Source organism: Armigeres subalbatus, chromosome 3, assembly GCF_024139115.2.
Source record: "Armigeres subalbatus isolate Guangzhou_Male chromosome 3, GZ_Asu_2, whole genome shotgun sequence".
Taxonomy (NCBI): Eukaryota; Metazoa; Arthropoda; class Insecta; order Diptera; family Culicidae; genus Armigeres; species Armigeres subalbatus.
The window spans coordinates 352,795,066-352,820,156 of NC_085141.1; the positions used below are offsets into that span (position 1 = coordinate 352,795,066).

The window sequence follows — 25,091 nt, forward strand, 5'->3', positions numbered from 1 at the left end:
TTTGCCGTCGCTCTTGTACACTTTGGCAAAAGTCAGCATCAGTGACCGCTATTACGACATCCAGCTATAACAGCAGATATGAACGAGGTTTGGGCAGAGGTCCATGATTAGATCCATGTTCACTATTGTATATTTATTTTATTTCATATTTGATAATAAATGTATTTACTCTGTATCCGATGTAATTATCTTTTAACTGAACAAGATTGATTTTTTCGATTTGACAAACTCAAAATCCTATATATCAGATTTTGTGAATTTGAGTTGGTGTGCCCCCAAAAACGCGAGCACTTTGAAACATGGATTCCGTCAGGAGTGACCTTAAGCCAGTTTTTACGATTTTGAGTTAAACTGACCCAAATTTGAGTTCAGCCGGTGTAGAAAAGCTGCTGGAGAAAATTAATGTTTTAGGGGCCCCACACACGTTCCAACATGTTGTACAACTTTGACTCCACCCCTAGGAAATTTGGCTCGGTCGGCTTTTCTCCGACCGAACCAAATTTCCTAGGGGCGGAGTCAAAGTTGTACAACACGTCGGAGCGTGTGTGGGGCCCCTTAGGTGGGCCCCTTCATGTTCAAACAGCCCCGAACGGTTTGAATCACTGCTGATTTTTAGAGGCTTCAAAAAATATGGATTCATTGAGAGAGTTGATCCTAACTAAGTCAAAGAATTAGGACAATAAACCATGACATCTCGCTTCAACAGGGAATAGTTCGGAAAAAATAATTTCGGCGAAACTAATGATAGGATTTATAATATACATAATATACATACTTACCACTTTATCACATAGCACATTGCACAATAGCAAATCAATCTCACGGCCACCATCTACTTCCAGTGGAAGCTCCGTGATTCTGCATGATACCCTGCCCACCATGTTCAAACAGCCCCGAACGATTTGAATCACAGCTGATTTTTAGAGGCTTCAAAAAATATGGGTTCATTGAGACAGTTGATCCTAAATATGTCAAAGAATTAGGACAATAAACCATGACATCTCGCTTCAACAGGGATTAGTTCGGAAAAAATAATTTCGATGAAACTAATGATAGGATTTATAATATACATAATATACATACTTACCACTTTATCACATAGCACATTGCACAATAGCAAAACAATCTCACGGCCACCATCTACTTCCAGCGGAAGCTCCGTGATTCTGCATGATACCCTGCCCACCTTGTTGATAGGCGATCCCAAGTGAACCGTGATCTGAAGCCCCTATACCAACCAACGAATGCAGACTCCCGCTCATGAAATGCGGCTGCTGTTGGTGTTGTTGTTGCTGCTGATGGTGCTGTTGCTGTTGTGACGCCAAACATGGCTTTCCGTCACGCACAAGCACCGGAACGTTGATGCGTTTCGGTGAAGTTCCTAGTTGATGCGCAAAGCTTGTCGAACTCTTTTCTATTTGTGCCCTTTTCGTTTTGTAGCGATGATTCTGAAACCAAATTTTCACCTGTGTCGGAGTTAGGTGAATCATGTTGGCCAGATGCTCCCGTTCCGGAGCTGACAGGTATCGTGTTTGCTTGAATCGTCTTTCCAGCTCAAAGGTTTGCGTCTTGGAAAACAAAATTCTTCGTTTCCTTTTCTTCTGATTACTGCTACCACCAGCGCCCGTACCGTTCTCACTCCCTGCACGGTCATCTCCGGAATTTCCAACCTCGATGCTGTCGTCCAAGGATTCCCCATCGCAGGTATTGTTGTTACTATCGATTGTACGGGGTGTATCATGAGAGGAACGTTCCAAAGCCAACCGTTCAGAAGTTTCAATAACGGCCGTTGGGATATTGCTGTAGTTCCCTAAAGTGGCGTACGATGATCCTTCCGTCACCGATGATGTACTATCCGGACTAACATGGTGGTGGATGCTGTTCTCTATGCTTTGTTGAATTACTGCAGGTACTAAACACATTGCGATAGAACATATTGAGTTCAAAGATTACATAAAAATTATGTTACGACAAACATGCTTACCATAATCGGCATTTCCGTTGTCATAATACCAAGTTCTAGATGAACTGCCTATTGTACCGGAAAACAGGTGATGAGAGTGGTGGTAGTATGATGGAAGATCTCCATACGGAGGAGGCGGTGCCACGTTTTGCAACGGTACATAACCATTTGTGGTAGTCGTATTATGGTATTGCTGTGCGGCAGACTGAGATAATTGATCTGCGTTCTGGGAAGGGTACTCTCCAGCGCTTGGATGGCTGGTTCGGGCTGTATTCTGATTGGATTCAGAGTTTGTGCTACAAGGACCCTGATTATGCAGATGGGAGATTTCTTTGATGTTATTTTGCTGGCTGGTTTGATTGTTCAACTCTAAAATGTCGCTAATGTGGAATCCAGATCGCTGAACAGCAGGAATTTTCATGCTATCCAGTATCCTAAAAGAAAGAAAGCACGTTTCAATAAATTATGTTTAGCGGTCGCGAGAGTTGACTTCGATTTTCAACTGGAAGCATAATTATTCTAGGTCGGTGGAAGTATTCTAATAGATGCATCATAAAAAGAGCAATCCCAGAGTGCTATAATGCTACCGTTTTCTGGCCAACCAGTTTCAGAACGAAGCGTTTGTTTTATGTGAATCATGGCTAATCCCCGATGTTTTGTTTAGTTTATTTGTGAACCTCCTTCATGCAATATTTGCCGAAATCATGCAAACAGACATGAGTCTCAGAACATGAAAAAGTATTGTTGGGGTTGAGAAAACAGCACTCCTTCTATAGAGTCGATCATGCCCTAATGCCAGTAATCGAAGTCGTCGCATGTCAGGTGGCTACCAAAGAAAAAAACCTGAGTATTGCCACAATATATCATCAACCAAGAAGTGGAATATCTCGCATACACCTGCCACACATGTTTTACGGTTATACCCGATCCACATTTGCTCTTGGTATACGTCAACTCTCACAGATCAGGCTGGGGGAAATGTACGACCTCTGCGACGGCTTCGAAATGACCATTTTTAACACAGAAGTTGTAGCTGTACAATTCTACATACGCTAATATGTTAATATGTTCGAGCTCACTATCACTGGACTGCACAGTGCACATGGAGGGTAGTCGCGGATCGTTTGTTAATCGAAAAATCAATCTGCATTGGAACATACCAAACAACTCTGATCGACATCGCACATGACCTCACGAAACACATTGACATTGACCATTGACGGTGCTTCAATCGCGGAAAGAGTACCAGTTTAAATAAATAGGGTGGGTGTACCAATTGTCGCCATACATAAGAACAACTATTTAAAAAAAAAAAGTAAAAGGCATGTGGGTGGACTTTATATATCAAGCGAAAGGTTTTATTTCCTGCTCCTAAGAACAGCTGTGAAAACCACAATAATGTTAGAATATCAGGTAGTGTGCGACGCTTCGCTGTAGATCGAAGATGGTAAGAAGCAGGCGCCGGTTAGTTGTAGTTGCTCTTTGGTATAGATTAAGGAATATTGTTGTTGATGATTGTATATACTGCCGCTAACCGCAAGTCGAGCACATCTGTATATGGCATCCATATACAGATGTGCTCGACTTGCGGTTAGCGGCAGTATACCTGTTGTTGAATAAAATAGAGCTGCAGCTGCTGGCAGAGTATCAGTCAGTAGCCTGGCGTGGTGTAGGTTTTATTTTGGGCCCAGGAACGATTACCGTTCTCCATCTTAGTGAGATGTTATGGCCGTCGACGTTATCGCAGTGGGATAAATGGGATCATGGATCGGCCGCATAAGTCGCGTGGCGCAGTGGGATCATGGATCAGCCACGTAAGTCTTGGGTAGCGCCGGACGGAATTCATCAGGAGGTTGGAACGTTCGGTAGGATGCTGGCTGATCAGCAGGATTCCAGGAGGAGCGTCGAAACATTCAGGAGATGGTCAACAGAGGGTGCTGTGCAAACGTCGAATAGAGGCCATTTATACGGGCAACGGATTGGACCTGGAGGAATTGTTCGGAGAGGACTTGCTCAGGACTAGAGGCTCAGTGATGGGAGGAGCCAGGAGAGTTGCGAGGCCTGCACACTGAGGAGAAGTGTTGGAATATCAGGTAGTGTGTGACGCAGTAGACCGTAGATGATAAGAAGCAGGCGCCGGTTAGTTTTAGTTGTTCTTTGGTATAGATTTTGTTATTGATGATTGTATATACCTAATGTTGAATAAAGAGAGCTGCAACTGCTGGCAGAGTATCAGTCAGTAGCCTGTCGTGGTTTGAGAGGGAACTCTAGTATTTTTTATTCTTAGTGAGGGGGTTTTCTTTTCTCCGGTCAACAAATAAAATTTGTTATTATTATCAAAATTGATTAATCCATAATAGCACCGCTTGCACCATGGCACTATTCTTAATTTTGGTTCCTCATTTGACAAATCCCATTGTTTTCTTATGGGACTAGCCAAATTGGGTCCACTAGTGCGACAACTGGTGCAAAGGACGTCAAAAATTGAGCAAAATCAATTTTTACAATTATACTTTGCTTGTTTTGGAAGAGATGATGATGATGGTTCCACCAAATACCCCTACAAATGTTTAAGCTAGACGAGTTATCTTTAAGATAATTAATTAAGATCAATTTATTCAGATTTGCCATTAACAAAAAAAAAACGATCCGATTATTTTACAGATATAAATTCTAATACTGTCCATCGCTATACAGCAAAAAAAAAATTTAAAAAATGAACTGCAGTTCCAATTCACCACTTAACAAACACCGGTAGTGATACCTCGAGGTCTACAGAAATGCAATACTTGTGATACCTCTCGCACAGATTTCAAAAGTTTCGCCAGCAGCCGCTTTACGCATTCAACATCTCGGAAGTATCTTCCAGCATTTATTTTGATTTTCGACAACAAAACGCCTAAACTTGTGATACCTCTCCGTCGATATCAATAGCTCATCTTCTATCGCGTACAAAGACAATCTACCAGGTAGCCAAGGCCACTCATCTATTTCCACACATTACTAGTCATTCAAAATTCACTTTCATCAAAGATCAAAGGTGTTATCGTATCATATGAGTATGCAGGGTGTCGACTCAAATTTAAAAATGAAATTCCCTGACTTTCTGACTTTCCAGAGTTTTAGAAAAATTCCAGGTACGAAAATATGATGGTTTCAATTTACATTTTATGGTTTTAATTCTAAACTTTTATCAAAGATATAAAGCAGTTTCAACTTTTAGTATTTTTATAGTATGTACTTATCAATAATAACTGATTCATGAAACCATGATAGAATTCGTCTGATTACATACGGTTGAAATTACGGGATGGGAGACTTTGACAAGATTCCAGTGAGTAGCAGTGAGCAGAATCCATGATGTAAGCTGGTCTGAAAATTAATAAGTATTTCTTAAAGCCTGAATAATAGAAGCATATGAAGATCAGTGTTGATAGAATCTTGCTCAAATCTCAATAATCGAGGCCTGATGCGCGAGCTAACTCGTTGCGACTCTGATGGAGAGAGAACATCGAGGATGATTTTAGTTCATATATAACCGAATTGAAAATCAATTGAAGTGAATCTTAATCATTGAAACCCAATCGAAGCGTATTCGATGTTAACATATGGATTAATTTCATTGTTTAAAAATTTAAAAGAAAGAAATTAAGAAGGAATTATTTCGATGCATTCAACAAAGAAGAACACATGTTGAAGTCCTTGAAGACCGTGCGAGTCCCTGAGTTACTGGAAGCTTAACCACTTCTAGTCATTCTTAATCACCTCTAGAAGGAGAAAAGTAAGAATTTGTAGTTTCCTTAAATATTGTAAACTAACCTCGAGTCACCACGAGTACGCTGGCTCCTATCCCTCTCTTACTAACTGAAAAAAAATGACATTGATTGTATATATCACAAAGAAACATGGCTCCGTAAAGTGTTATACACGCCTGAGCCTACCAAATAAACGAACTTGAAAAAAAAATTGTGGTTAATGTTAAATTAGTAATTTTAAAGTAAAATCATGGAAGTTAATCAAAATTCATCATTAATCACATCCTTCCATTATTGATTCCATGTAATGTTATGTATACGGACTTTCTTGAATTCTTTTCCCCTAAATCATATTTACCTTCGGATTTTTTCCCAGACTCACTGGAATCGTGATAAACCATCAGGATTACTGACAGACTCTTACAAATCATTGGAAACATTTCAAAAGTTCTCAAGATCTTTCTGGAGATCGATACGTCCTTCCGGGCATCTTCAAGGACTGTTTGAGTTCTTTAGACTTTCGACAACTTCAACAACAAGATTTCTTAATCACACAGTTTCGTTTGTTGGCTGTTAAAAACAGTCACGGACTGATAGCGATCCTCCAACATCCAGATAATTTAAAATTCAATCCTTATAAGCTCATTAAAATTCATCTATTTCCTCCAGGAAGATAAACATAGATACATTTTTTGAAGAAATCCTGAAGATGCAGAAAAACGCATACGCCATTAACAATTGCACCATGACGTCATTTGACATTTTCTGCTTCTTCTTTTTTAATGGATCAGAATTCTAACTTGAACTTGGCCTGGTTTTCAACTTAGTATTTTATTGGTATTTGCTCAGTTAATAATTAAAAGCTTTTCTATGCCCGCCATACACTATGCCCAAGAGGTCGAAATGTTTACCACTCGAAAACATCATGAACTGGGGCCTCCTTGCGAATCTCCTTTCGATAGCTCTTTCGTATGACAGTTTGCATGTTTTGCTCGTTTCTAGTCGAGGTGCGCAATGCCACCCCTGGTCGAAAATTAAACTTGCTGTCTCCGTATGGACATCCTACGCTTTTGCTCGCAAGACTGATACATTTTTTAACCCGTGAATTCTCATTACGAGTGAATTCTCACGAGGACCATTTTTTTCATGAAACTTTTGACTCGTGCAACTGTCTATGAAATTCAAGGAACATCCATAATAATCTATCTAGTGGTGTTAGTGCCTTTCTCGTGCCTTATAAATAACCACTTTAAAAAGACAAATGTAGAGATTTCGGCTATCTCAGCTTATACTGCCATGAATCGCACGTCAGTCTCATCTGTATAAGATAAGGCATTCATATATAGATGCCGACTTGCGATTCACGGCAGTATAATACCACAAACAGACGTAACACTTCTCATTTCAACATCGTTCATGTGTTTAACGGTTGATTTGAAATTCATCTGTGTTACGCGATTGTGCCAAGAGAGGCACTAGTGTTCAATCGCTTTGACATTTGATTAGTGTTTATGCTGCTGAATGTTTTATGTGTTCTATTTGGCCTTATGGTTTCATGGTAGTAAGGTGTAAAAAGTGTTCAAAATGTAACAGTAAGTGCTTCAAATCAAGATACGATTTTAAAACGATTCTTAATCGCTGGCGAGTTTTTATCATTTTATAATTTAAAAATAGGATCGCGGGTGAGTTTGATCATCCTTGATTTTTTTTAAATTTGATTTTTCCCAACCCTGCATCGATGTAAAATGATTCAATATCAGTCAAAAGTAATCTTTTTCTCTGTGAGCAGGGTTACAATCAATATCATTTTATCATAAAGTTAATAAGAGATGGGTAGAAGCCAGCGTACTCGTGGTGACTCGAGGTTAGTTTACAATGTTCAAGGATGGACAGGGCTTAGGATTTGGGATAAGGAAATTTTAGCTTCTCAGCCGGGCATTTGGCGTCAGTGACGATGTGGCGTGTCGTCGTGCTCAAGGAATGGTTCGACTGGGAGCATCTTCCGGATGGCAAGAGCTATGGAGCTCTACGGAATATAAAGGCAGAGACTAAACAAAAAAAAAAAACTTTGAAGGAAGAAGAAAAAAACAAAATATTAAATTTTGATGTCAGAAGCACAAAGAAAACCATAAATGGCCTGCATATAGACAACATAACGATCTCCCAAACCATTCGAACTTCACTGAAGGGTAGTTTACCTCGGGCCACAAGGGTATCCAATAATTGCTCTCAGGCGTCATTTTCCGAGCAGGACCAAACTACGTGATCGATGTCATCATAACCGGCTCCGCACCTACATAAGTTGCTATCGACAAGGTTTATTCTGTACAGATTAAACGCACATCTGAATTGTGATTAGACATAAGTCTCGACATCACGCGAATGAAGCCTCGACTTAAGTCCTCACCTCTGAACCACGCTCGCCCAGAAACTTTTGGAACTATGGAAAATAGCCACCGTCCAAGTTCGTTGTGTGTCCAATTTCTTTGCCAACTTTGAAGAGTACTCTGACGGACTAATGGGAAAAACTCGTTGCTCGAGTATTGTCTATCATAAACTTCATCTTCCTGTGCGCCCACCTTTGCCAGCGAGTCTGCCTTCTCATTGCCGTAGATTGAGCAGTGAGATGTGACCCAAAAAAAGATAATCTTGAATGATTTTTCGACCAAAACACGCATCTGCTCCCTGATGTTTGTAAGAAAGAAAGATGCGTGCTTAACAGGTTTCATCGACCGGAGTGCCTCGATAGAACTAAGACTATCCGAGAAGATGAAATAATGGTCTATGGGCTGATTGGAAATTATCCCCAAAGCGAAGTTAATTACTGCCGGCTCAGCAACATAAACCGAACACGGATCCTGAAGTTTCCGGAAGGTGGATGAAGTTACATTGAAAACACCGAAGCCAGTTTATCCGTTGATGCGAGAACCATCAGTGAAATATCTGTTGTTGCAATTGGAATGAGTTATTGATAGACTACTAAATGATCGAACGCAAATTACTAAATGATCGATAACATCCTTGACTCAAAATGGAGTTTCCAGGTACATTTGGAATCAAACACGGCCCTAAGGTATTTAGAAGATAAAGATTGGTTGATGTCATCATTCAACAGCTTGAGTTTCAGTTGAGCAGGATACCGTTTCTTAGTAAGCACAACCAACTGAGTTTTTTGTGGTGAAAACTCGATCCCTAAATGTCTGGCCCAAACAGTCAGATTATCTAAGGTACTTTGCAATGGTCCTTGCAAGACAGCTGCACATGGACCTCTTAGAGAGACCACGGCATCATCTCCAAGTTGTCTGAGCGTGCACTGTCCTTCCAAACAATTGTCAATATCTTTAACATAGAAATTATAAAGCAATGGACTTAAATACGAACCTTGAGGAAGGCCTATGTAGCTATTTCTGGAAGTTGTCAGAGTGCCGAGTGTGAAGTTCATTTGTTTTTCTGACCACAAATTGTACAAGAAATTATGAAAAATAACGGGTAATCCACTGCTGTGCAGATTGTCTGACAGTACTTCTATGAAAACTGAATCAAAAGCGCCCTTAATGTCCAAGAATACTGAAGCCAATTGTTCCTTGTGCGCAAAGGCCAGCTGTATATCTGAAAAAAGCAACGCTAGACAATCGTTTGTTCCTTTTCCTTTTCTAAATCCAAACTGAGTATTTGAAAGCAATGCATTTTCTTCGACCCAATGGTCGACTCTTGAAAAGATCATTTTCTCCAATAATTTTCTCATGCATGATAGCATGGCAATCGGTCGGTATGAATTGTGATTAGACGCTGGTTTCCCAGGCTTTTGAATAGCTATTACTTTGACCTGTCGCCATTCAGGTGGCACAATGTTGGATCTTTACTGTACGGCAAATCCTTCAAAAATGCCGTGAATACCAGGTCCCAACGCACCATCTGTTCGTTGATTTCAAGGCGGCATACGACAGTATAGACCGCGTAGAGCTATGGAAAATTATGGACGAGAACACCTTCCCTGGGAAGCTTACCAGACTGATCAAAGCAACGGTGGATGGTGTGCAAAACTGTGTGAAGATTTCGGGCGAACACTCCAGTTCGTTCGAATCGAGCCGGGGACTAAGACAAGGTGATGGACTTTCGTGCCTGTTGTTCAACATTGCGCTAGAAGGTGTCATGCGGAGAGCCGGGTGTAACAGCCGGGGTACGATTTTCAACAGATCCAGTCAATTTATTTGTTTCGCGGATGACATGGACATTGTCGGCCGAACATTTGCAAAGGTGGCAGAACTGTACTGCCGCTAACCGCAAGTCGAGCACATCTGTATATGGGCCTCCATATACAGATGTGCTCGACTTGCGGTTAGCGGCAGTGTACACCCGCCTGAAACGTGAAGCAACAAAAGTTGGACTGGTGGTGAATGCGTCAAAGACAAAGTACATGCTTGTGGGCGGAACCGAGCGCGACAGGGCCCGCCTGGGAAGCAGTGTTACGATAGACGGGGATACCTTCGAGGTGGTCGAGGAATTCATCTACCTCGGATCCTTGCTAACGGCTGACAACAACGTTAGTCGTGAAATACGGAGGCGCATCATCTGTGGAAGTCGGGCCTACTACGGGCTCCAGAAGAAACTACGGTCGAAAAAGATTCGCCACCGCACCAAATGTGTCATGTACAAGACGCTTATAAGACCGGCTGTCCTCTACGGACATGAAACATGGACAATGCTCAAGGAGGACTTGCAAGCACTCGGAGTATTCGAGAGACGGGTGCTTAGGACCATCTTTGGCGGTGTGCAAGAAGACGGTGTGTGGCGGCGAAGAATGAACCATGAGCTCGCCCAACTCAACGGCGAACCCAGTATCCAGAAGGTAGCTAAAGCCGGAAGGGTACAATGGGCAGGACATGTTGCAAGAATGCCGGACAGCAACCCTGCAAAGATGGTGTTCGCTTCCGATCCGGCAGGTACGAGACGGCGTGGAGCGCAGCGAGCGAGATGGGCAGACCAGGTGCAAAACGACTTGGCGAGCGTGGGGCGTATCCGAGGATGGAGAGATGCGGCCTCGAACCGTGCATTGTGGCGTCAAATTGTTGATTCAGTGTTATTTGTTTAGATGTTAACTAAATAAATGAATAAATGAAATGAATGTTGTACTCCATGAAACAGTTGTGCAGGTCGAGCAATCGTATTTTTGCGACAGTGAGCAGGGTTATTCGTTAATTATCGTTGAGTTAAATTTCAGTTTAATTCTTCAAATGAGACAGACCTAAGAATGCATCCATCAGTTCGTGGTGGGGTGACATTTAAACACAGCTGTAGCTCGAAAAATCTGCAGTGCCTGAAGATTTTTTTTTAAACATAGTCCTCTCGTTATTCTTCGCTGAAGACGAAGTCGAAGAAAAGCGGTTACTGGCGGCCCCTCGTTCATGGTTTATCATGTGAGATCTCAATGTAGTAGACCGTAGAAGCATAATTTTTAGAACGCTGTTATCCTCTACAACATTTGTGATCATCATTAGTCAACCATAGTAACCTTGATTTTGCATAAAGGGTGTGGTCGGTACCTTGAATGACACATTCATTGTTTTGGTTAGCGTGTTCTCAACCTAGAATCTCAAGTATGAAAATTGGGCTACTGTGATGAAAAACATGGACATCTGACACATAAAGTACCGTCTAGAACCAAACATTTTGATCACAAGATTTGAAGCGCCATTAGCAATCAGGTAATACTTAGGCATCTACTATGTAGACATTCGGTTCGTCGAGAGAAATATGTGTAACATCGTCACCGATTTATTTCATTGTTCTATTTTGGCCTTTATACAGGATATTCCGGGTTTCCGTAACCTGATCGGTGGTCATCCGGAGGCCAATTTATGTCTATTTGGTTATCGGTGTCAACCATATTGACCATTAAATGCTTATACTAAAACACCTGTTATGACGTTAAATACTTCAAAATCCTGAACATTTGCATAAAAAATAACTTACGCCACACTTAAAAACTTCTCCTTCCAAAAGAGCATTTTACCCATTTTACCCATCTACTTTTTAAAACTCCCCTTGTCGCAGTTGAAACCGCTTGCATTTTAGCTGAAAACTGACAGAGAACGAGCTGTTTTAAGTTGTCAAGAATCGTCACGGCAGTTTGAGGGTTAACTGTCTGTGTTCAATAAAAACATACGTTATATGTACTCTTGGGTCCTATTGAACCCAATTTGAAATTGCAATAATTTTTTTTATTGTTTAGCCCATTTTGGATTCTTGGGCAGTTTCAAAAGATAATTTTATCATCTTTCAGGTCGTAACCTAAGATTGAACATAGGTAGGCGGGTACCTCTCGGGGAGGGGTTTTTGTGAAAAGGGGAACAAAAATAGTGATTTTCAATGTCTTTTATATCTGAAAATCCTACCCATTTTGAACTGCAGTTTTTCAAGAAGGTTGTGCAGAAAGACGTGTGCTTTGACATGAGGTAATGATTAGTTTAGAACTTGGACACTAGGTGGTAAATTTTAAATCATTATTTTAGACTACTCAAGATATTCCGATTTATGGAATTTTATACATTGTCAATATTCATATCGCACAAATTTGAAATTTGTAAAAATGATGCCTTAAGCAAAGGTCGTCAGGTGGAAATGGACTGTCTTGTGACGGGAAAAGAGATTAGGAAAAATCAATCTAGTGAAATAAGCATGAAAAAGCAATTATTATTATTATTGCCCAGGGGCCCTCCTTAGCCGTGCGGTAAGACGCGCGGCTACAAAGCAAGACCATGCTGAGGGTGGTTGGGTTCGATTCCCGGTGCCGGTCTAGGCAATTTTCGGATTGGAAATTGTCTCGACTTCCCTGGGCATAAAAGTATCATCGTGCTAGCCTCATGATATACGAATGCAAAAATAGTAACCTGGCTTAGAAACCTCGCAGTTAATAACTGTGGAAGTGCTTAATGAACACTAAGCTGCGAGGCGGCTCTGTCCCAGTGTGGGGATGTAATGCCAATAAGAAGAAGAAGAAGAAGTATTATTATTGTCTTTATTTAAGAGGCTTCCAGCCCTTGGCTGGCTCACCTCTGAAAAATCACTATTTTTGTACCTTTTTTCACGAAAATCTCTCCCCATGAGATACCCGCCTCCCATGATCAATCTTATGTAATGTCTTAAAAGATGATTCAATTATCTTTCGAAACAGCCCAAAATCCAAAATTGTCCAAACAATAGAAAAGTTAAAGCAGTTTCAATTTGGGGTCAATATGTCTCAGAGCACAGATAACTTAAGCTTTTTGATAAAAGTATATTGTAGCGCTCTGTTTCAAGATTTTTCAAGCAAATTTGCACCAAGAAGACAGATCTTGGCGAGTTTTAGCAAATTACCAAAAACTAGGAAAATCGGTTAAAAACTAAAAAAAATGACAGTCTTTGAAAGTGGCCTGGTGTCATATTGACACCAGAGCACAGACAGAAGGTTAATGAGGATCTTGAATGCTCACCGACGAATCCATTTACAAATAAAAAAAGACAAACAACGGTGTTAGCTTCATGAAAGATCCTAAAGCACAGCATAGGAAAATAATTTTAAAATTCTTATAATAAATCCTAGACAAAACACATAAACATCATATCAAAATATAGCTAAAATCTGTTTGATGCACGATACGGAAACAGTTCGGAAGCATATTTAGGGTGGTTCAAAAAATCGATTTTACTCCACAGTGCTCATCTGATTCTTTACCATGTTCTGAGTGTCCTCTGAAAATTTGAGCTCATTTGGATTAAAACTGATTTAGCACAAGCCGTTTCAAGTTTGCATGCAAATTAGTATGGGGAAATTTATTTTTTCATTATACTGTTAATGACGTTTCCCCATTAAGCGCAGGTTAAAAGAAAACCTACATAGCTAAAAGAGATACTCAACAGCTTTCACCCAACGAAAACCGCATGTTGATTAATCGTCCCAATAATTAGTAATCGATTTTAAGACAGGTTGCGAATCTTTAGTCATGATCGTTAAACTTCTTTGAGGGCATCACTGAAATGTGCAGTGCAACATAGTAGCCTGAATTTGTGTGTGCTATCCAGAGTTACTGTGCACGTGCTTAACTTGGTGGTGTATGAGACGCATATTTAGCTTTCTCGTATGAGCGAAGTAGGTGATGCGCTTCTAAATTGCGTGCCTCCTCCTAGTTGCTATGTACCTCATGGGCTGCACATGCGATCCGTCTCATGCGCTCGTCGCATGAGCTGATCACCTAGTGACCCTAGTGACGAAACGCTAGGGAAAATAAACAGAGTCAAGAAAAATGCACTGGTGCGCTTTTCATAGTACTTGACAACTTCACAAGCATCGGATGTGAAGGTGCTCCTGATAAATTACAGGATGATTTTAGCTGGTTTAATGGCGAAACATCTTTAGCTGGCAAGAACAGAAAGGATGTCAACAAAAAATCAAATCATTTAGACAGCAGCGACAATTTTGCTCTTTATAGGCCCCTCCATAGATAAAAAATAATTGAATTGTTTGCGTGTGAAATAAGTGCACATATATATAGATTAGACCTCTTCATGTTTTCAAAAAGTATCAAAAATTCAACCGGTCAGCCCAGAATCACAATTCTTATGCTAAAATAAGTCTCCTGTCAAATTTTCAGCTAATTCGGATAAAATTTCGAGGTGGCTCAAGTCGATTTAGTGTTTTTGGGCTATTTTCAATTTTGAAAAAAAATCTAACAAGTGATATGAACGTCGAAACCTATAGCAACAACCTCTATACGGAAGCTTTTGGTGTACTCTACAAGTCTTGTGAACATTGTGATTCGTTTCGTTCACGTTTTGTCCATGTTAAAGTGATTTTTAAGCTTTTAAGTGCATAAAAATACTGCTTCCCCCAAAAGTCGTTGTTCTACAAAATTCCTGAGTTTATGACAAATGATTGTAAATTTATTATATTATTATTCCTCTTTTTACCTTGAAAATTTGAGTAATATAATTGCCCATGTGCGATTTACCGTTAAATTCTTAAAAATCAGAAGCTGAACATTTGTCATAAATTTGCACGCTAGGATTTCTTTAAGCAAGTTGTTCGAACAAAACATAAATCAAATCATATGATATTTGATGCTTACAACAAATGACTTCTAAATTTTGTTAATTTCACCATATGTCTGCATGCTTTTAACATTGAGTGCATCGTAGTAACAAGTGAAATCGAAGCTTCTTTGTTTGAACAACTTGTTCGAAAAAATATCAGCGTGCAAATTTTTGACAAATGTTCAGCTTCTGATTTTTAAGAATTTAACGATAAATCACACACGGGCAATTATATTACTCAAATTTTCAGGGAAAAAAGAGGAATAATAATATAATAAATTAACAATTATTTGTCATAAACTCAAGAATTTTGTAGAACAACGACTTTTGGGGGAAGCAGTATTTTTATGCACTTAAAAGCTTAAAAATCACTTTAACATGGACAAAACGTGAACGAAACGAATCGCAATGTTCACAATACTTGTAGAGCACACCAAAAGCTTCCGTATAGAGGTTGTTGCGATAGTTTTCGACGTTTATATCTCTTGTTAGATTTTTTCCAAAATTGAAAATAGCCCAAAAACACTAAATCGACTTGAGCCACCTCGAAATTTTATCCGAATTAGCTGAAAATTTGACAGGAGACTTATTTTAACATAAGAATTGTGATTCTGGGCTGACCGGTTGAATTTTTGATACTTTTTGAAAACATGAAGAGGTCTAATATAGATACTGTGAAGGTTCTATAGGCAAAGTTGTGGGATTTTGTTAATCATTCCGGAAGTAATCGTAAAATTTCAAGATGCAATTTCCAATTGTAGATGACATATTTTATTTATACAAAATACTCCGAAATTATCACGATTAAAAGATTCAACACCTGTAGCCGAAAGATGCATGTAACACACCACCTAATTCCTGTTTCGCTTGCGTTCAGTCAAGCTCGTTTTCTGGAAGATTTGAGTGTCCACATTATGGCCATCCGGAGAGCATTCGCTTTTTTAACGTTGTAACTATTTTTTCAGAATCCTGAAAAAAACTGTTGTTCGTTAACGTCCAAGGTTTGAAAATTTGTTAGCTCGAATCTCGTGGGAAACAAAAATCATTTATTTTTTGTTGATGGAAGCATTAAAAAAACCATGGATACGCCCTAGCATTTTCAATCAAAACATTTTGTTTATTTTAAGAGAGCGCATGAGATAGCGCCCGGCGACGAGCGCGGGGCACGCGCACTTGATTTTTCTGAGGGGTCACATTTATTGCGCGCTCAAAATTTTGATTCATGCGTCCCTCTATAATCCAGCACGCTTCGATTCTTATGTTCTATGAGCCAGTTTGGTAAGAGTCTCAGTAGCACATTTTTGTACGCATGAGTAAAAAGTAACTCTGAGTGCTATCTGAGAGCAATGTTGCCTGTTGATGAGTTATGCAATTAGCTCCAGAAAACCACGTTTTCACTGACTGAAAGCTGTTGAGTATTCCTTTTAGCTATGTAGGTTTTCTTTTAACATGCGCTTGATGGGAAGCGTCATTAACAGTATAATGAAAAAATAAATTTCCCATACTAATTTGCATGCAAACTTGAAACGGCTTGTGCTAAATCAGTTTTAATCCAAATGAGCTCATATTTCCAGAGGACACTCAGAACATAGTAAAGAATCAGATGAGCACTGTGGAGCAAATTCGATTTTTGAACCACCCTAATATATATTTGAATTCTACGATGAGTGTAGAAGTATTTGCAGGAATACTCCCCAGACAGATCGTTTCACGGAATTATCGCTCTGGTTTCTCATCCGTTGTGAGTACCGAGGCTAGATAAACTTGTCAAAATTTGAAAACGCGTTTGCTGTTCAATCGGTTGTTCCAATCGAGCACAAGGTTTTTAAATGGTGGAAATGGCGTCATTTCTAGGAATGACAGTTAATAGTTTTGAAAATTCAACAACGTGTTGCAGCTACTTCGAACAAACGAATTAACATTCGATACTCAATTAAAGTAGACTGATTATTAGACAAGCAAGCACAATTTAAATTTATTTCGTTTATTTACATGCTCCAAATATCTGCATAAAAATACATTTAAAATCACAACATGTTTTTATCTGTATATATCCAGGCACTTCAGCTGTGAGGTACATAACACATTGGTAATTGAAAACTTCAAATCTGCTTGAACATAATCCATGGACCATGGACCACAGTTCAGAACCGTTCACCAAACAACCATAAAAATATCAACCTGCAGCTCTAACAACTACATATTTTGAACCTTGTTCCATGAAAACGACGAATACTATCTTTGTCGACTTATGACGGCCTTCCATAGCATCAACATCGTCTTGGAACTAGTTTCAGTAGGTAATGTTTGAAAACCATTTCGTGAGCCTCCATTTTATGATGGGCCTTAAAAAGATATTGGTCGATCCTCCTGGCGACCTTAGGTGGTCAAACTACATTAGTCCTGTAGAGAAAAAGATATTGGATAAAAGCATCGGTTGAGTTTTAGTCGATTATGAACTTGAGCGTCAATGAAACTATGAGTTCACACCGCGAAAAAAATCACAAATAAAATCAAAGAAAATTTCGAAAGCTGTGAAAGATCAGGTTAACCAACCGTGTAGTAGTAGTGGTATTTTTTTTCAATTTTTTAAGAACATACCTTCTGATTTCATTTGGGCAATAATAAAAACCAACAATTTTGAGACGATTCATAAGCTTCACTTAAAATCCAAAAAAAAAATCCAGGCGATCATGGCCAGTGCAGCTAATTCTAAAGTAAGTCTTACCACATGTTCAAGAACACGCATGTTAGGTAAATACATAATTCGAACTAATAACTATCCAATGTCCATTGTGGCCACACTTATTCCGCAACCACATTAATCTCTCACCCAGGCAATGACGAGTTGAACATAATCGGGTAGAGCGCCGCTGCTCGTAGCAGGCTGTGATTCAATGCCGCCGCTGGCATGAATATAGGCGCCCACTGGAGAAATGGTGCACATTTCGATAGCAGTTTATCCAATTTGGGTTTAGAAATCCGTTCGTTCGCCACTTTGCACTCTATTTATTGGATATAATCCTTTCTTCTGGTTCGAACTAGACACAACATGGATTTACGGATATGCACTTCGGCTAATGTTCATATCGCGATCGCGAGTTCTTTGCAACTGAGGGCATCCACATCCCAATACCCGGTATATATTCTATGCAACATTAATTTCTTCTGTGCTAGGATACTATGGAAACCCAATTTGTTTATTCTATCAACGGTGTGGAAGTTATGCTTTTCTCATCAACAGTGGTTTTCAAATTTTTTGAGATCGGTTTCCATTTGTTGTGAAATTGGTTAGCGCTCTTATGGAGAGAAAACCATTTTCTTACTTAAAGCGTAACAAGAAGGAAAACAAGTTAGGAAAAAGCGTACTTTGAGGAGAGGGGAGGCAAAAAATTCAGCAAAATCAACATAATTAGTTCCCCACTATGTCCTAGCAGGACATATTAATTTAATTCGACCATCGATATTCACATTCAAGTATTGATCATGAAGGCTATTTAGTATTAAACGAAGAAATAAATAAAGATGAATTCGCTAATTTTACTTGAGTTTGCATCTTCTTGAAAATTGAACGGTTGAATTGAGATTATTAAATGTGAATGCCCTGCAGAGGAAATCCTTTTCAATTCATTATTACTCGGTGTATCCGATAAAAAGAAGGCACTCACTGCGCACTTGTCTTCTTATGCCGCTGATTGGCTTTGCTTGCTGTCGCACGACGTTCGCTGCCATTGCACTGCATGGAAGAAGAGCCGGCAGGCACAGAGCAAAAATGGAGAAGCCAGGCGGTTCACTCCGGTGCACATTATCAACATTTTTCGCTTTTGTTCGCTCGAAGCCAAACAGCCAATCCGCGAAGCGGTGACCATTGAAAACGCTATGTGGGCGTTTCCCAATAATGGAAAGAAAGTTAATGACTGACAAAGTGGGTGTGTAGCAGAAGTGTAAACTGAAATTAGTTCTACGCTCGTTGGTTTTGACTATAATTTCGACAATAGCTATAGTTTTGAGTTCATCATGAGGAATTTATTGGAATGTATCTCTAACTTGTTTTATTCAACTAATAATTAATCCTGAATGCATATTTATTTAATTATGTTCATAAAGTGAACAACGTTTATCAACCTTTCATTCCTCATAATTGTCGTTTTGGAGAATGACCGTTGCTACTAAGCGAAGGAATGTGTAATTTCAACGATGTTGAACTGGTTTATACTAAATGATAAAAGTTTATTATCATTCACTGTATAAGGTAATACTAGGGTTCTCTTTAATATAGAGAAACAGAAACTTAAAGAATCTCTACATAATTTTCATATGCAACAATTTTATATGTTACAATTTTATTCGTTTTTTAAACTGAAAACGTGCGAACGTGAATCTGTAATGAGAAAAAGGTTTCGATTTTCAGACGCCTTGGCCTTCACCAGTGGGCAAAAGGGACGTGACGCTTTATTTTTGGTTCAGCAAAGACCCATAGTATCATATGCCAATCGACGAATTGAGGTAAAGTCTTCGTGATATTTGTAATATTTTTGCCGGTTCAAATCCACCTACGAATAATAAATTACCTTTTTATGATATGTTCAAAAATTAAACAGTGTTATTATAAACTGATACAGAAGAGTCAGCTCCATGACAGTTTAATTGTTTACTCGGATTTGTTTTTCCATTACTGAGCATTACTAAGGGTCGTGGGTTCGAGTCTTATCGAAGGAAAGTAGTTACCTCCAATACATTTTTCAAATCATAATCTTTCACATAATGTACATATTCACATCTGAGTTTTCAAACCATAGCAAATTAATGTTCAAGTCGGGTGGTATAATACCGGAATATCGGAAATTAACTTTGATTGAACTACTCGGATTTGTTTTTCCTTTCCCGTTTTCACACGTTCATGATATTTTTGATGACTACACGCCAAAATAGAAAAAGCTGAAGGCAGCTGAGGAAAGAAAACGATTTACTCGCAATAAGTTGCATTTGACGGAGAATCCTGTCCCAATGTATTCTATTGAAAATTGACCAGATTGTACTATGGACTTGAAAGCTATCGCCAAAATATTTTTTTTATGAAAAAGCGTGTAAAAAAGTCTGCTTAGTTTAGCCTAATTTAGCCAACTCTGAACAATGTATATTTTTCAAAAACTATCGATCAGTCTCCACAGCGAAGAAGCATAAGTGATATATATCCGGTTACAGTTAATACAGTCGCCTCTCCACATCTCGATATTGAAGGGATTATCGAGATAGGGAGAGATCGAGGAATGGAAGAAAAATTGAAATGGGTACTAAATCCAAAAAAGCTCGTTGCTATGAAAAACGACAACAAATAAAATGTCATTTCTTGTTGTTGATCTGTTTGTTATTGTCCAAAGATGGTCTAGTAGCCTCAAAATTTGAACATATCGACATAAGGAGAGTGAATCCAGAACAAAATATGATCAGAGCACATCGAGATAGAGAGATAATCGAGATAGGGAGGTTATCGAGATGTAGAATGCCCAAATGTATGTAGATTGAAGGGACCGAGGAAACCATCGACATAGGGAGAGATATCGAGATGTAGAACATCGAGATGTAGAGAGTCGACTGTAAAACCCTCGGGAATTGCTTTATTTTCATTATGCAAGAAACTGGCCAAATTAGGAACATAGCCAAAACTGTTACGTTTACCCTACTTATCCTTAACTGATTTACTCGCAACAAGTTGCGTTAGACGGCGAATCCTGTCGCATTGCTTCCTATTGGACTGATAGGACCCTGGGCTCGAAGCTTTTGATCAATATACTCTTTTGACAAAAGAAAACTTTTTATATGAAACCGAAAACACATTTTTTATTTGTAAAATGCAATTCAAAAACTGTTAAGAACTAAATCTTAACCTATTTATGCATAACAAGCATTGTATCCTATTAGTAAAAGCCCATATCGGACTATGGGCTCTACAGTTATGACCATAATACAATTTTTATTTGTCAAGTGCGCATCAAAAACTTACTTTTATAGCCATTTATTCTTAACCGATTTATTTCAAAAAATTACATTTGTCGATGCTGCCGATACTGCTGGTTTTGTATTGAAAATGATCTTAAAATTAATAGCCAGAATATTAAGTGTTAAAAGCGAACTCATTTTTTGAGCATGGTCGAATAGAGCTCTGAGTAGGTATATATCAGTTCTATTCAGCTGTCACGTATTTTTCCATGATTATTAAAAAACGTTAATTCGTAGCTAGTGAAGTCTCAATAGAATATCAAGTGCCATCGACAAATACAGACTGAAGATTTTCTCAAGATGTCACGCTCCTTTGACACAGGAATATCTCATCAAGGAGCAACTTCAGTGTTCATAGTAGTGAGCGTTTATTTATCTTAATCTTTTCGATTGATATAATTCATAAATCTTGTTTAATTCGAGATCCGTGGACATAATTTAAGCCTTGAAATATTATTCCAACAGCCAGTTAATGCAAAGTAAAAAAATCCAAGAATCGCTAGCTCGGATGGTGGAATTTTAAAGGCCTTTGTAGGACTAATTGTAAATATGTCGGTGGAAGCGATTCATAGTCGACTTTCTAGAAACACATTAGGAAGATGACGAGTTGGAAGATAACGAGTTCTGCTTTAATCAGAGCAAATCAAAGTATCAAGTCGCCCAGTTAGTTCCTGCGTAACGCACTTCTATCTACCACTAGCTTCTCATACGCAGCCGTGAATAGGATTTAAGCTAATTTTGTCCCTTGTTTGAATTATCGTTATACGAATAAAATTCATCAATAATGAGCATTTGTGTTTTTAAGGATTAGTTATCAGTAATCTAATTTTCTACTATTTTACTATTATCCAATAATGATAAAAAAGACCCAAACAAATAAACATATAAAAGGGATGTTGTTGTCAAAAATGATTTTCACACACGTTTAAACATTTTTGGTTTTCGAAAAAGTTATGAAAGTAATAATGATGCTTATTATTATTTATTCAGACTAAGGCAGTCTACGGAGGGTCCGCAAGTCATCTTCCACCTGATCGATCCACCTTGCCCGCTGCACACCGCGCCTTCTTGAGCCCGTCGGATAGTTCTCGAGAACCATTTTCACCGGGTTGCTGTCCGACATCCTGGCTACGTGCCCGGCCCACCGCAGTCTTCCGATTTTCGCGGTTTGAATGATGGATGGTTTTCCCAGCAGCTCATGCAACTCGTGGTTCATTCGCCTCCTGCTATAGATAGTTCGCATTGCTTATAGTCTGTTCAGATTACTAGATTTATAACTTAATATAATGTGAAACAACAACCTTGACATCTAGATACTCATTATTCTTTAATTCCATACATGAATATTAGACTGGCCCAGGAAACAAAAAGTTGTAGAATTCCTCGGGGCACCAAAGACCCCCCCAGGATTGTAAATATTTGATATCGTACAACGTTCTGTGGAATTGTTCTGTTACATACCACCTGCCTTTTTTTTTTGCAATTCTGAGTTCAATCGAGCAATCAGAACCAATTTCCAGATCGAATGAGTGGCGGAGGTGTATTTCCATATATATTTTGGCTATAATACCCGAATGCGCCAGCTTATGCAACAAGCGATTGAGCTGAAATTTTTAGAGATTGATTTTCTCACCCAAAGACACAATCCTGGGGGGTGCCCCGTGGAATTTTACAACTTTTTTTTTCTCCCCTGTGGGCACCCTTTTGTGTTTGGTCCATAACTTTGGCCCTGGTTGATCTTATGTCGACATTTGCATAGCAATCGAAAGCTAAACTTATAACCTTACTACTAGCAAAGAAATTAATATGATTTCATCGATTTAGAAAAAAATATTGACAATTTAGAAAATTTGACATTTTTGGACATTTTTATTTCGTGGTTCGGTTGTGGGCACCCTTGAAAACTTAGCCAAAAATAAAGAAGCATGGATAAAAACCACACAGATTTAAAGACAAGGAATAGTTTATTCATTCTAAAAGCCAGGAGACGCTAAAAAACTCAAATCAATTCACCTATCAGTGATGATGCCTCCCTCGGTACATTAAGGAGGACGTTGAAATAAATCACATAAGAAAGGTCTAAATAGTACTTTATGTAAATGGGTTTTAATTTTTCATTGATTTACGTTTTATTGGTATGCATCACAGTCAAAAAAATCCTGATTAATCACCCTAGCGGCAATAGTGCCTTTCTCGTTCATTTCAAAAAATAATATTTTGGCCATAAATTTTGATCCCATAGTCCGATCTGACCAATTTTCAATAGGAAACAATGGGAAAGCATTCCCCGTCGAATGCAACTTGTTGCAAGCAAATCGGTCAACGCTTTGTTCCAAAAAGTGTGTGTATAATGACTAGACATGCCCAAAGAACAAAAATATTAAATAAACTCATTATTTCGAACAATTATGTCAAACGCACAAGCCCAACACGAGTGCCAACCGGCACATCAGGATTAATACCAGTGAGATTCTGATTACGGTATACTGGTCACGGCCACCGACACACACACGCGCGCGAAAGTAATGCATAATAAACGACATGTAAAATAAACGTAAATTAACATTCTTATTTAACCTCAGATAGAGATAAAATAAGGGTTGCTGAATGACATTGGCTTTCCGATTACTATCAATGTGGTTAAACAGCCCTGAATATTACTTTATTTTCAATTTTAATCCCGTTTTTTACTTTCCTTACGTTAAATAAATGATGACGCGGGCGCCTAATTCGGAATTCCAATAAACAATCGCTCACTTAGAGCGATTGATTGTTTATTCTCGCGAAGAATGAATGATTGAACATATTTAGGAAATGCTCATACTGTTGTTTAGAAGTTGCATAGGTCACATCACTTTCCATGGTGAATCCCGATCTATGTTACTGATAACCCCACCCAACTAACACTTATTCCTTCCCGTGGTAATTGTGGAGATGCAGAGGTATTCTCGGTCTTTAGTAGCAACAATAACCACACACTAACATTCCCTCCATTTCCCAACTGACTGTAAGGACTTGGCCGGCGCCGTTATTGATCAACATTTGCGAGCTGCTGAAACGTGCACTTCGAGAATAGATGGTAAATCCCAACCACTGTTCACTTGGATCGTAGTGCAATTTGCACCAGTTCTGATCAATCACGGAGTAGCAACCATTGATATGTACAGTCAGTCTAAGCTAAGCTTAAGAAAAACAAAAAACAACCATGCGTTCACCATCATTTTATGTGCATGCAATTGAGTCATTTTAGACCACCATTCGGGCGTTTTGCCCTAGGCCTATTTTTAAAACATTTTTTAAATGCGTTAGGAAGTCATGAAACCCTTATTGTTTTGAATAGGATATCATTGTACAATGTAGCTGGGTTTGTAAATTGTGCACCTATACGTATTTTTGTTTATATGGGCGAAAACATCGAAAAAGCTTAAGGGGTGCATTTTGGACCGTTCTCCCCTATATAGAGGTGTGCGCCGGTCCGATATTCGTCGGCGGCGGCGTTTGCCAGAGTCGGCGGTCAGCGGCGGCGTGAATCGTTGTGACATTTTTTTTTTCATAGTTACATAATTTGGAAATGATTTTCGGATTTTCCACGGTAACTACTTTAAAGTTTCGAGAAATCTTTGGAATTCCCAAATATTTTTTTTTTGGAATCTCAGCATAAAATTCGTCGGAATTTATATAAGAAACTTTAGAATTTCCACGAGAAATTGTTCTTAGCTTCTACAGAAAAATCGTCGGAAATTCACCGAAAGTTCCTGTTGAGTTTCTGTTGAACATTCTTCGAAATTTACACAGACAATTCTTCATTATTGTAGGAGAGTGCGGCTGGTAGAACGTTGGCTTTCTCAGTCTAGAATAATTAAGACGGCTAGTTTGGCATGACCACCGATAAAACAGTAAATTCTTAAGAATTTCCACGGGAGACTCTAAGAAGTTTTTAAGAAAAATTTTCTGGAATTTCAACAAATCGGGACTGATTTGCGATTTGGGCGTAACTTATTTTGTAAACAAACATTGGAAGGCAAATTCCCTCTAAAACAAGCATTTCTCGGGAAAAGCACGATATGCATCCGACAGAATGAGCTATCCTCTATCAGGTAAGGGAATTAGTTTTGGAGAAAAGCGCTTACATTCTTCGGAGTCTTTGAAATAATGTTTGTTTACAAAATAAGTTACGCCCAAATCGCAAATTGGTCCCGAAATGTTGTATTGAACGTATCATATACGATAATTTTTACCATAGTGAAAATCAATCGTAATTGTGTAAATAAAAACTCATAATGACTTATATTCCTTGTAATATC

The 25,091-nt window shown here is 38.9% G+C and overlaps 1 protein-coding gene across 2 annotated transcripts in view; it reads right to left on the reverse strand.

The window, feature by feature from the left end:
- Positions 1–574: 574 nt before the first annotated feature.
- The window catches only part of LOC134223217 (homeobox protein vnd-like), a 47,102-nt gene continuing 22,585 nt past the window's right edge, over positions 575–25,091 (reverse strand). The window contains exons 2-4 of one of the 2 annotated variants that reach the window (XM_062702355.1): positions 1,985–2,397; positions 1,088–1,912; positions 575–654 (exon numbers count right to left, since the gene is read on the reverse strand). In XM_062702355.1, the coding sequence (XP_062558339.1) occupies positions 1,128–1,912; positions 1,985–2,397 (1,198 nt within the window). In that variant the 3' untranslated portion in view covers positions 575–654; positions 1,088–1,127. Of the gene's footprint in view, positions 655–1,087; positions 1,913–1,984; positions 2,398–25,091 lie in introns of those variants that run through there. The other variant, XM_062702356.1, reaches the window with a different exon arrangement.